This window comes from Phascolarctos cinereus, unplaced genomic scaffold, assembly GCF_003287225.1.
Source record: "Phascolarctos cinereus isolate Bilbo 61053 unplaced genomic scaffold, phaCin_HiC Scaffold_2;HRSCAF=192, whole genome shotgun sequence".
NCBI lineage: Eukaryota > Metazoa > Chordata > Mammalia > Diprotodontia > Phascolarctidae > Phascolarctos > Phascolarctos cinereus.
In genome coordinates, this window is record NW_027555625.1 from 263,381,953 (window position 1) to 263,395,268 (window position 13,316).

At 41.3% G+C, this 13,316-nt stretch overlaps 1 protein-coding gene across 1 annotated transcript in view; it reads left to right on the forward strand.

Annotated features, from left to right (window-relative positions):
• The window catches only part of DDX31 (DEAD-box helicase 31), a 90,058-nt gene that overhangs the window by 58,400 nt on the left and 18,342 nt on the right, over positions 1-13,316 (forward strand). Inside the window, 2 exon segments of the mRNA XM_078149976.1 lie at positions 6,229-6,320; positions 6,322-6,398. Coding sequence (XP_078006102.1) covers positions 6,229-6,320; positions 6,322-6,398 — 169 coding nt within the window.

The window sequence follows — 13,316 nt, forward strand, 5'->3', positions numbered from 1 at the left end:
ATCTTGGCTTACATTAGAAATAGAGCTGTGACCCAATGACTTGGATCTTAAGGTTAAGTTTTTTCCCCTTTATATACCTGTTTTTTGAAAAGATATGACAAAAGGAACAATTATAGGAGAGAGAAAAGTTATGTCTACCTTTCCAAGAGCAATGGGTAGAAATGTTGGATCTAGGTAACTTTAAAGTGGAAACACTTTAAAAGTTTGAGGGAAATGGGAACAATACCAACAAGGTCCTACTGGGAAGACCAAAGGCTCTCTCTTGGAAGTTTTATGCAGGGTGGGGCATCATTTCAATATGCAGACCCTTGATAGACTGTTCAGAGGAGACAGCTAGGCAATGTATAGCGTACTGGGTCTGCGGTCAGGAAAACTTGAGCTGAAATATGGCCTCAGACACTTAACTAGCTGTGTGGGAAAGTCACATAACCTCTGTTTGCCTCAGTTTCCTCAACTATTAAATGAAGATAATAATAACACTTACCTCACACGATTATCATGGGGATCAAATGAGACAATATGTGTAAAGCACTCAGCATTATTATTTATTATGATGACTGCTGAGATCACTCAGTTTCCAGTTTGGCCTTTTATGTTGTCTCTGAGCAAGAGCATAAAATGTGGTCAAGAAATCGAAACTCTGTCTTTGTCATCGAATCTCTCTGTTTGTCACCCAATGGTGGCATGGCATGTACTGATGACATTTGTTCTGTGGGGCCTGATTCAAAACCCTTCTGGTTCATAGATTCCTACGCCTAAGAGCTGAAAGGGCTTTTTAGATCATAGTCGGTTGCCAACAGATGAGGTCTGTTGAGAGCCAACAGATCCATCTAGATGAAAAGTATGTCAACAGAGAGCCAAGGGATGAACCATGACAATGTCTTTCTGATATCTTCCAGACGTCGGGCATGTCACTTCATCTCTCAGACCCTCAGTTTCTTCCTCTGTAAAATTAGGACATGAGGCCAAATGAAATCTAAATTCTGTGCTCTCTGTCGTATCCCACTGCGGTCACTCATTTGCAGATGGGAATGCTGCAGAGCACTGGGAAGCTCCCCAAGAGCTTTCCTCTCAACAGTCCAGCGAGGAAGGTGGTGCAAGTACACTATTGTTTGAGCCCCAGTGTTTCCCACCTCCAAGTCCAGTGCTCCTGGCGCTGCATCCCACAGCCACTGCCAAGCTGTTGTGCCTCTTAGCATTCTCTTCAGCTGAACTGAACAGCTTTGGGGTCCCTCATGCTCTGCCTTCAGATGGGTGGTTGATTCTTTTCTCAAGGCAATAGAATCTCTTTCTTGAATAGACTATTCATTATGTAACTTTGTAGGAGGTTGGTTTGATGATGCATGTTCGTTTGATATAAGATGGGCCATTTTGCAGTAAATAACTGGGTCCGTGCTACTACTATAATAATGAAAGTGCTACAAAAACAAAGTAACTTATTCCATATTCTTGCATTTTGGCATTGGTTATACGTGGAGTAGGTGTTCCACCAGAACTGCTACCTTTCTTTTCCTTCAAAGCTTAGTTTAGAGGCCATCTCCCAAATGGAAACTTCCCTTATGTGCCCCTCGATGAAAATGACCTCTCCTCCTAAGATTGGCCAGGATATTTTGTCTTTCTCTCACCTTTTCTCCTAGCCCATTATATTTTGCATTGTGTTTATTTGGAGCTGGGAGCACTTTGGAACTGATAGGGCAAAAGGAGGCACAGGTGTGTCATCATGGAAGATTTTCTTGCTACAGGGGGTGGCTGCAAATGGAAGCCAGTGTCTGCAGCATCAGGAAATGTTCTTATGACTATAGTGTGGGAGGAGAAACAGGGGTCGTGGGGAGATTGTGTTCTGGGTGTGGCCATGAGAGGGTCAGTGTGAGCAAGTATGCTAATGCCTGGGATTGAATATGGGGAGTAGGTAGGACTGTTCTGCTTTAGCAGTGAGATTCATTTTAGTGGGTGTGGTGTATGTTTGGGGTGGATTGGAAGTGACTAGGTGTGATTGTGCCCTTATCAATAAAGGTGAAAGCAAGTGTGTGGGATTGGGGGACCCTTAATGCTACAGAACCTGTCGTGGAGCTCTTTGCTCATAAAGTGCATTGGTCTAGGGCTGTGACCTGGTTGCTGCTCTCCCAACACCCAGCACACACTGGGACAGGGTGAGTGATGTTTAAAGGATGTGAGATCAGATATGAGACAGTATCTAAGTCATGTGCTTTCTAGGCACCTTGTAGTTTCTGTTTTAGATGGGGTATGCTGGGAGGTAGGAAGGATACTAGGTGACCTAGGGCACTAAGGATGAAGCCCCTTATGAGTTTAATAAGCCAGGTTTGAGGACAAGAACTAGGGTTTGGTTTTCATTTTTGTATCTCTCACCCCAAGCAAAATGTGTTGCACAGGTCATGGTAGGCACTGCATAAATATGTGTTGAATTGGAGTGAAAGCTGTGGCAAATGAAACTTCAACCCCAATTCTAATAGAGAATGGGATATGAAACACTCTGTTTTGGAGTTTCTCCTCTTCTTCATAATCATTAAACTCAAAAGCATAAATAAATTGCAGATAATTTTTGTCTTATTTTGAGAACGAAAGAGCCACATTCCAAAGTGTCGATTTGTGTTAGAGCAGAATAGTAAATATTCAATTATTTGCTGATTGATCAACACACCAGGCTTCTAATAATCTGTGCCCAAAAAGCCCCCTTTGGTGGATCTCAGTCTATCAAATTGCATACCCCTTTAAACATGCAGAAACCTAGAAGCATCTATAGTCGGCTCTTTCAGGTCTGTGAATTGATGTTTTGGGAGAACATACATACCTTTTGCACCCAAAGGGTATTGTATTCATGACATAACCACCACCATCAAAGGGACTGAAAATATGATCCTTTCTCTTGAATTGAAATCTGCATATGCAAATTTCCCTGCTGACTTGCTTCCATAAACTCCCTTCTTAGTCATGAATAATTAACAAAGCAGCTGGCTTTTGCCTTCATGGCAGAAAATCGAATGGAGATTGTGCCAGAGATGCATTTGTTTTCCTTTTGCATTTTTTGACCCAGTCAGTGTTAATAACCAACATTTAATTGCAGTCACTTTCCAGGAAGTTGCCCCCTTCTTCCCACTTCCCACAGCACCTTTGCATTGAGCTGAGAAGAGACCAAGGAGGTCAAACCTGTGGGTTCTGGAGAACATTTTTCCCCAGGGAAAATTTTTAGAAAATGTTGCTTTTTGTTCTCAGCAAAACGTTCCAGTGAGTTGGGGGCCCTCGCTTTTTTGTTCAGGCAAATGCTTATCCCCTCTTAGCCAAATGTCCTAGAGAGCAGTAGGATAGAGTAAGTGTGGCATTTATTTTCTTTTACCCCTTTTTCTCTGTAAATATATTATTCACTCAAATTATCCTCCTATTGTGGTATGAGGATGGCCCTTCCACCTGGAAGCAGCAAGAGTGTTCTCAGCAGCGGTGCCAGTAAAGGATGAATTTTCCCCATCCCCACTGGCCCCAGAGAGGCTGTGCTGTCCTAGTACCACTCTCTGCCTTCTGAGCTGGTCACCACCACAAGTCTGGCCACCAGATGAGAAGGTTTTTGAGCCACATCAGCTCTTGAAGATGGTCTGCCAGGGCATGGAGAGTCTATAATCTCCCTTGGCAACAGAGAGTACCCAGGTCATTAGAATCAAAGATCCTGGAATCACAAGTCTTTAAGGTACCATTATTCCTGGTTTCAAATAATATCAGTAATAGCAAATTTGCACAACACTTTTAGGTTTAGAAAATGCTTTCCTTACAATAAGCGCTGTGAAGTTGGTAGTGCTGATAGTTTCCCAGTTTTACATAGGAGAAGACTGAAACTCAGAAGGGCTATAACTTTCTGGAGTGTAAGCTAGTAAGGATCAGAGCAGGCATTTGCCCCCCTCACCTGACTCCAAGTCAACACTTTCAGTTACACCACCAAAAGGTGGCTTCTTCACCAAAAGGAGCGTTTGTGAGACCAGGATGTAAGGAAGGCTGTTATCAAACAGAAAAAAAAAATACACAAGGGAAGAATTTTTTAAAGGCTTTTTTCCCCCCCAGATTATTTGCCCCAAAAGGTGACTATGAGGAATCAGGGCCTGCTTTTTGCCCAGCCTTCTCCCCAGCCCGAATTCTCCAAAATAACAGTTTTTCAATATTTCTGTTCCTCTACTTTCCTCTTGTGTTTGCCCTCCAGGCCCCAGTCCTTCTGCATATCACAGTCACTGCCAAAGTGAACCATTTCCTGACCCTTGGAAGGTCATGCAAACATCTGCCGCTGCCTCTGAAGCTCATGCCCCTCCAAATTAGCTAAACATGGGTGTCCATGCAAGTATGTGAGGATGACCAACTGTCGCTGTCCCCAGTGGAACAGGAGCCTTGAGAACAAGGAGTTTCCATAGTAAAAATATGCAGTGTGAAATGCTGTCTGACCAGCTGTCTAGGGGGAAAACACTTTCTGCCATTTCCTGGCAAACTCATTATCCCTGCAAAGCTGTGAGTTGGGCACTTGACTCTCCTGGGACCAAGGCTCTCAATCTCAAGCTATTTTGATTAGAGGTAAAGAAGGGAGAAGAATAAGTGTATCAACATTAGTGGAAGTCAAATAACTAATGCTTTTCTCAAGAAGCCAGATGTCAATGTATCTTTTGTGGGGGCCACGAATACACTCAATTGTATGCAGACCTGAGGCAAGAGTATAGAAAATTTGGAGTAACAGACAAAAAGAAAATGCCTTTTTGCCTAAAGTGGGTCAAAACAAGGGTTGTTTTGTTTTGTTTTGTTTTGACCTATATTACCTGAATAAAATTGGTTTTATCACATTGGCCTCCTGGAAGGGAGGCTGCATGATATGATGGAAGTAGATTAGGACTGGCTGTGAGTGGGTCTAGGTCTAGAGCTGGGACCAGCTCTGCCATTTAGCCAGCTGTTGTGACTATGACATGAGCCACAAAATTAGAGAATTGGATTATTGATCACTAAAGTCCTTTCTAGCCCTAATGATCTATTATTATTTTATGGTTTTAACATGTGGCTACGTATCCAAGGTCCTAGTAATACTGGGTACTGTCCCCCATATGTATAACCCTCTGAGTGGATAGACCATTTGAAATTAATTAAAGATTTTCTTTCAAAATGGTAGTCCCCAGTTATTAAAAAAAAAAGGCAGTGACACAGAATTGAGAGGGGGGTACAGAAGAGTTGCCTTGGTTATGTCTCATCGATTGGGAAAAGGAGTTCACTTTACTCAGTAAATAGAGCTTTGATGGATTCCCAGGATTCTTCCCAGAGCTGATCTGCTAAAATGACACTTTTTATTACTGTTCATAAATGCCAATCTCCTGATGCTGCTGGGAGATTACATTTAAGCTGCGGGCAAACTTGCTGGTCCAGTGGCTCAACAAGCCAGGGCAAGAGAGGTTAGTGTTTAGTGTTTCTTTCCATCTGAGATTGCAGGGATAGGCAGTGGTTGGCAGGAAGAGTAGGGATTGGTGGCAGAAGTGAATAGGTATGGATGTGGGAATTGTCTCTTACCAGAGAGCTACTTTCCAGAACAATTCCCTCCTTCCCTCTTGTAGTTGAGACTAGGGCAGACATTTAATCTTAACTATTATTGCTAGGTAGGAAGAGAGAAACACCTAGTGATCAGGAGCAAGGCTTGAGTTTCTTAGGTTCCATGTCCAGTTTTGTTTCTGGCTTACCATGTGATCTGGAACAAGGACCTCATTTTTCCTGTCTTTAAAGGTACTAAAAATATGTTCCTGGTGCAGCTTCCTTCTTGACAGGATGTTGGATTAACAGCCATAAGGCATTCCTCAGGGAATGTGGCCTGACCCAGACTCTTTTAGTTACATAGGGTGTTGTCTCTTTCCTTTCTCCCTTCTTTTTGTCCTGAACTCAGTAGTCAATAGTGTTGAAAAACCCAGTGAGAAAAAGAGACCAGTTTGATCATGTACACTTTATATAGGGTGGGGGTGGGGGGTTTCTTTCCCATTGTCTTGGTTACCACAGGTGGTTTTTCAGTGGATTCTCAAAAGTTCTGTGCTTATTTCAAGAGATATCTCTTACTCTGCAAATACTTGTAGTACATGTTGGTTGTAACTGTTCATTCACATCAGGACTCCAGTCTTATTTGGGGATTGGCAAAAATAAAAAAGTGTTAACTTTTGTTTAAATAAATAATGGTTCAGAAATATGAACCTTTTTTTCCCCCCTTTTTCTCAGCTCTGCAGTCTTTCATCCGCGCCTATGCAACGTACCCCAAGGACTTGAAGCACATTTTTCATGTCCGGTCCCTCCATCTCGGTCATGTGGCCCAAGAGCTTTGGGCTAAGAGATGCCCCCCAGAATCTGAGTGCCTCTTCAGGAAACAAAAAGAAGTCAAAGCTGAAAAGGTAAGATGAACTGTGTTTCCTTTCTCCCTACCAAATGTAAAAATAAGCACAGAAAAATATGAATGCCCACCCAGAGATGAGTGTAAATATGTTGTTCTTTCTGGTAAAAGTATAAGAATCACGGTCTGCATTCCTCCCAACATTGAAGCCTTCCATCTTTTATTCTGGAGGTCCAGTGACTATAATAGGTCTCTGCTGCAGAACTAAAAATGACTAGTCTCAGCTCTTCAAGTGTTCTTCAGAAACTGAGACTTATTGGGTCTCAGTGACCACTGCAACAGGATTTTGATGATCAAATTTGCTCTCAGCCTTCAAATAGACAGGAGCCTGCCTAATCTGATCATTGTCCCTCCCTGTTGCATTTGCTATTGTCGCTGTTTTGGCTTCATACTATCTATGTTATAGGCCACATATAGTGGCTACATAGTTTTTACATTTAAAATCTGCCCCCACTTTTGTTTGTTTTCAGAGTAATGAGCACTAATTAAAGCCGGATTAAAATCCTATCCTATTATGACCACATTAACTTCCTTTTTTGTTTGCTTTTGAAAACTAAGTAGTTTTTTAAACTTTACTTTCAAAAATAGATTTGTTGATAGCTTTTATTTTTTATATCATATACATTTCCCCACATATATTTTGCCCTATAATCATCCAGAGAGCCATACCTTGTAACAAAAATTTTTTTAAAAGTAAGAAAAAAAATCCAATCAAAAAGTCTACATTATATGTAGTGTTCTGTATCAGTGGACCCCTCCCTCTGCAAAAGTGCATGGAGGGGAGATGTCTTCTTAAATCTCTTCTTTAGGACTAAGCTTGGTCATTATGTTTTTTGTAACATTCAGTTTTTTCATTATTGTTCTTTGCATTTTCATAGTTGTGATTATTGTGTATGTTGTTTTCATGACTGCTTATTTCAGTTTGCATAGTCATGTAGATCTTTCCATGATTCTTTGTATTGAGCATATTCATCATTTCTTCCAGCAGGGTAACATTCCATTTATTCATAGACCACAATTTGTTTAGCCATTCCCCAGTTATCTCCTTTGTTTTCAGATCTTTGCTACCATGAAAAATGCTGCTATAAATATTCTGACAAAGGTGGCACCTTTCTTTTTGTCTTTGACCTTCTTGGGGCCTATGCCTAGTAGTACCACAGTAACATAGGAGGGTTTACAGCAGTTATTTGTTTGTTGCCTAGTAGACAGCTCAGTTATATTATCAAGTGAGATAATATTTGTAAAGTTTTTTGCACAGTGCTTGACACGTCATGGCTGCTTAATAAATAAATGCTTGTTCCCTTCCCCTTTGCCTTCCCTTCTGTGTCTTATGCAGCACGTTTCAAATGTTGGTGCTGGATTGTTAAGTGTTACTGGTATGGAGACATAAACGACCTCCAATTAGACCCAACTTATTTAAAGAGCCCGAATGGATGCCAAGGAAAGGGGTTGTGTATGACTGGGGCAGTTATGTTTGGGTAATGAACTTTTGCCCTGACTTATCCATAGAAAGGGAATAAGCATTTATATAGGACCTACTATGTGCCAGGCACTCAGTGAAACTTTTTTTTTAATAAATACCTCATTTGATCCTTACAACAACCCTGCAAAGCAGGTGCTATTATTAGCCCCATTTTACAGATGAGGAAACTGAAGCAGGTGAAAGTTAAGTGACTTGCCCAGGATCACACCAGTTAGAGAGTGTCTGAGGTTGGATGTGATCTTCTTCTTCTTCACTCCAGGCTCAGTGCTCCCTGTACCGTGAACTGCTATAGAAAGCTCTGGTTTCCATGGCCCTGAGATACATCTGCACTGACATAATCAAGCAATCCACTTCCTAGGAAATGAGAGCTTAGGCGTAAGGGAGTCCTTAGGTATCAGAAAAGCACTGACCAAGAAGCTGGCCTTTCTAGACTTGGAGACTTTGCTTTGTTTCCTCCTTTGTAAAGCGAAGAGGTTGGACTACATGGTTTCTAAAGTCCCTTCCAGCTCCACCTGAGAGTCCATCTTTAGTTTTTCAAGTTGTCCAGAAATTTACATTCAACAGATATGTTGCTGCTACCGACCATAATTTTCCTCCAAAATCCACAGATGCCAGGTAATCTTTGATTAGTTAATTAAAACCATATCTCCCTGCAAATTACAGTGACATAGATATGGCTGGATCTTCTGATGTATCTATTCTTGGATTATCTCCTAAACTGTGTATAGGCAGTATTACATCCTAACGACAACAAGAAGCATCTACTGCTAGATGCCAGGGATACAAAAGCAAAAGTGAGACTGTTTCTGCCCTCAAGGAGCTTACATTCTATTGGGAGAGACAACATATATAGGCAGATAACTGCACATTATATAGAGATGTTTAAAAAAAAACCCTAATATTAAGTAATCTTGTGATATGGGAGTGGAGGGTGGGGCAGGGAAACCAACTAGCCAGCAAGAAAGGACTCATGAAGAAAGTAGTATGTAAGCTTTTTTGAATCGTTCAGGGGGAAAAAGGCTTTTCAGTGGCCCTGCGGCCAAAGGAGGTCCTCAAATAGTTCAGAACCACTGTTTTTTTGCTTAGCACGCTGCTCATTCTGCACTGCAATAATGAATATCACAGTACACCTTTCCCAGCTGGCCCTCTAGGCATACCTAAGCGAAGGCCATGATTTCCCACATCTTGCAACATAAATTTATTTATTTGTACATATGTGCATTTAAAACGCTATATATTTCTGTGTGTTGTTCACTCAACAAGAAGTTTTGACCTAGTTTTCTTCAGCCTGTTCCTTTAGCTCATCAGCCTTGACAATGCCTGGTTTTTCTGTGATATAAAACAGTAAAGGGATTTGAAAAATCAAACATTCTGGGGTTCATTAAATGTAACCTGAGTAGGACCTGAATTTTGGACTCCTGGGTGTTTTACAAAATTCCTACTTTCTATTAAGTTAAAAATTAAAATTTCTTGAATACTTTATTTTAAATAATATTAATATTTCCTCATGGGAATATTAATATATTACATGTGCATTTATGTTATTATAGTAACATTTTCAAAACTGAATTCAAATCCTGTTTCTATCAATTACTGCCTCGTGACCTTAGAAAATTACTTAACCTCTCTGAGAGGCCTTAGTTTCCCCACCTGTAAAATAAAGGGATTATGGTCCTGTGAAGAGGATCCTGTAAATCCTCAGCACAGATACTTCATAAACGTTTTCTCTATCAGGCAGCTTCTGCATTCCAGTGCCACAGTGGGAATAGGGACCATGCTATGGCAGCTCTGCTTCTCTCAAAGTAGCCATGAAGGCCAGAGGTACAGAGGGAGCAGGCACCTGCTGCCACTCACCAATTGTCCTGGTCAGGTCTGACAATTTGCATTATTTTATGATTGCCTTGCAGGAGAACTAAGACCTCTCCTAAGGGAGAAAAGGTGAACCCCCTCAGGTTTCCCCAACCCAGATGTTCATTTGTGTGCCAGGGATGCTAAACAGCCTTGCTTGAGAGTTAGTTAGGGCTGGGGCTTTTTGGGTTTGGTTCGTTTCAGATCTGCAGCAATGTCTCCAGCTTCATTGATTTTGAATGTGTGATTAAACATCTGAGTTCAAGGGGGAAACATGCCCCCAAGCTGGGTGGCTCTTGGACAGACATTTACAACTCTGAGCTCCATTTTTCCATCTTTAAAATGGGGACACTTAAGAAATATCCTAGCAGAAGAAAGAAAGGAAAAAAAATACACACACACACACACACACACACAGACAAATTATGACTGTTAATAAACACAATTTTGTTTCCAATTCTCACCTCCCTCACCACCCCTACCCCCACCCCTACCTCCAACTTCAGTATTTTTAGTAAATATATATTTTGGCAGCTGGCATGCATTATTACTAGAAATTTTGTTAGTAAGCATTCATCCAAATAGCAGTGTTTCAGATTTTGATGTCTTCAGCTCCTCCCCAGATCCTGGAGAATAGGGGGACTGGGGGAGAGGGGGAGGTAGGAGGGGGAATTGGAGACTGCATTGTCCTTACCTTGAGAAGCCACCAGGGAGAGAACAATCCGCTGCCTCCTGCTTCAGTTGACCCTCACAAGCAGATGGGCAACAGGACTGGTATACCCCTGTGAGCAGGGGATTTAAGAGGGCTTTATTTAGGGAAGAATAGGCTGATTAGCTGATAAAGAGCATGTAAGATGGTATGGGGCAGTCTTTGATGTCTAGCGGGCCCAGCAGGGAGCCTCGTGGTGAGTGACAGCAGTGTGTCATAGGATTACTCAGCTCGTGACAATGCAGCTCTCTGTTACTGCCTTGTCGCCACTCTGTTTCAGCTACTTTTTCCGTTGTTATGTGCTTCTTTTGAAGGCATTTTCCCCCCCTCCAGGATCCCCTCCCTGCCTTTATACCACAGACGGCCACTCTAGGATACTGTAGGTAACTTTTTATTTGGGGGAAATGTTGTCATTCCTGGGGTAAGAGTGACTTTGCGGCTAATCTGCGTGTGGACCGTATAATTGTGGTCAGGGTGAGAGGCAGAGAAAACTTGACAGATTTTCCACACCTCAGTCAGGGCTCAAACAAATTCCAGTTTGCTGCTTTCTGAGGGCTGGGCAGGAAAAAAAAAAAGTCTGCTAAACCCTACAAAGTAAGAAGAGTTCTACTGTGGCAACAATTATTGTGCAGAGCTGAAATCCATCTGTCGAGAAAGAGAATAGGGTCCTTATTGTTTTAAATGGGGAAATAAAATAATAGCACTAAATACTCCAAACTAGTCAGCTTTCCTCCTTATGGCTGTTTACTGCCAGCACCAGTTGTCCTGGAGTAATTATGTATTGTGTACAAACATCTGATATTTGTTCACCAGGCTGCAAACCAAACCCTCTCCTACTTCACCTGCCACACAGCAAACAAGGGAGCCCAAACCCATAGGGAAGAGGAGTAGAGTTGTGCTGGGAAACAGGAGATAGGAATCAGAGGCAGGTTAGGAGGCCATTAAGTGTTTTCACCAAATGACAAAGGGAACTTTTAATCTCTGGCACCTTTCTTCTATACTTCTCTCATTTTTTTTAAAGGAGAGCAACTATGTTCCCCAAAGGATATCCTATCAGCCAGGTGTCTGTCTGCCTTTTGGATCCTAAATTCTGAAAGTAAACACTAAATGCTTTTTTCTCCCATTGCACACAGAACCACCATCATAGAAACTCTGACACCTGACACACAAACCTGCCAAAACTCCAACCCTGCACTTTATCAGGTAGTAGATAATATCAGGAACATATTGTATGGCCCTGCAGTGACAGTCAGCATTAACCAATGATCTCTATTGGTGAAATGTATCTTTTATTTTATGGTGTATAGATTCAGCAGTTCCTAAGATACAAAATCAACACACACTCTTGACATCCTACATCTTTACCTAAGATAACAGCACCAGAAACTGGGGCCTCAGTTTCCTTGGGGTAGAAGACAACATAGATAAAATCCTGAAATTCATATTATTTTCTAAGTAGCTGGTCAGTAAGAAACACTGAGTCAGATGTGCCTGAGAAGGTCAACATAGCACTATAAGGGAGTATGTCTCTGTTGTTAAACACTGTCTAAGAAGAGTACTCTAACCATTGTCTCTTAAAATATTGGCGTTGCCATTACGGAATAACAGGATCATCTTGCTCCTTCTTAGAACTCTCTATATGGTGCAGGATGCATCCTGTTCCTAAGTATGGTATTTTTTTCCCAGGGAGGTGTGACTCAAGCAACAGCCAAAAATTGTTCCTTGAGTTGTTTGCTTCTTAAAACTATTTATTCTGTGGCTACCTTAGATGTGCTTTTATCCTTGACTTCTGCCATCCTACTTCTTGTTTTCATTGTCCTTGAATCAGTTGGGTGCTAAAATACGTGTGGTACATTAGACTAACAAATCAATCAGAATCATGGATTTAGAGTTGGAAGAGACCTTCAAGGTCAACTAGACCAGTTTCCTCATTTTCCAGATGAAGGAACTGAGGCCTCGGGAGATTGTGTCTTGCCTGGGGTCACATACATAGATGTGTTGTTCATTTCTGTAATTCTTCCAAACTTCACTTGTTTGTATTGTCTGAATGATATAGCATTCTTATGGAAATGAAATTTTATTGTTTTCAAGTTGTTATACAAAAGTCAAGATGTTACCAAATTCTAAGAATGATATGTAGTTAGGTGTTAACCTAAACCTACAAAGTAATCAAAGACGTAAGGCCTGCACACAAAAACGCTTTAAAAAAAAATTCTCCCTGGATATTTTTTTCCAGTTTGCAGTATGCTGACACTGAGGGTAAAGTGAAGAGTTGGAGGGTGCAAAGGGGTTATGTTATACCTTGGTTATTGCCACTGTGTCCTAAGTATGCTTGAGAAGAGCATCAAAGCACTCCCTTGAGTATTAGTGCTTCTCAGGTGCTTTGAAATTAGTTTGGTCTGTCATGTAATGAATGGTTCTCCTGCAAATCTTTCGTACCCTTTGTGCTCTAGAATTTGTTTATGAAACCATTTTTTCATAGAATGCTTACCTTCAAAAATTTCAGTCAGGTCCCTCCATAAACTATAACAATTATAAATTAGTGAATTCCAAGTTCATGAGATTTCAATAAATTAGAAAGCTCCAAACTCTGAAGTTGTATCTTCCCTCCCCTCCTACCCCTACCTACACAAAGCCTTTGGTGTGTATGTAATTCGTTGATCTATTTGACAAACATTTCTTGAGAGCTTACTTGAACTTTCCTTGGAAGAGTTATATCCCATTGTCCATTTCCTCCAACCCCATATAAACCCTGCCATTTTGGGGAAGAGTGGTACTATTTTTGTCTCTCATGGCTTTTTTTTCAATTGACTGCAAGAGAATTGTAGTTTTTGCATTCACTACAAAAGTCAACAAAAAGGGATTGAGCTGAAGGTATA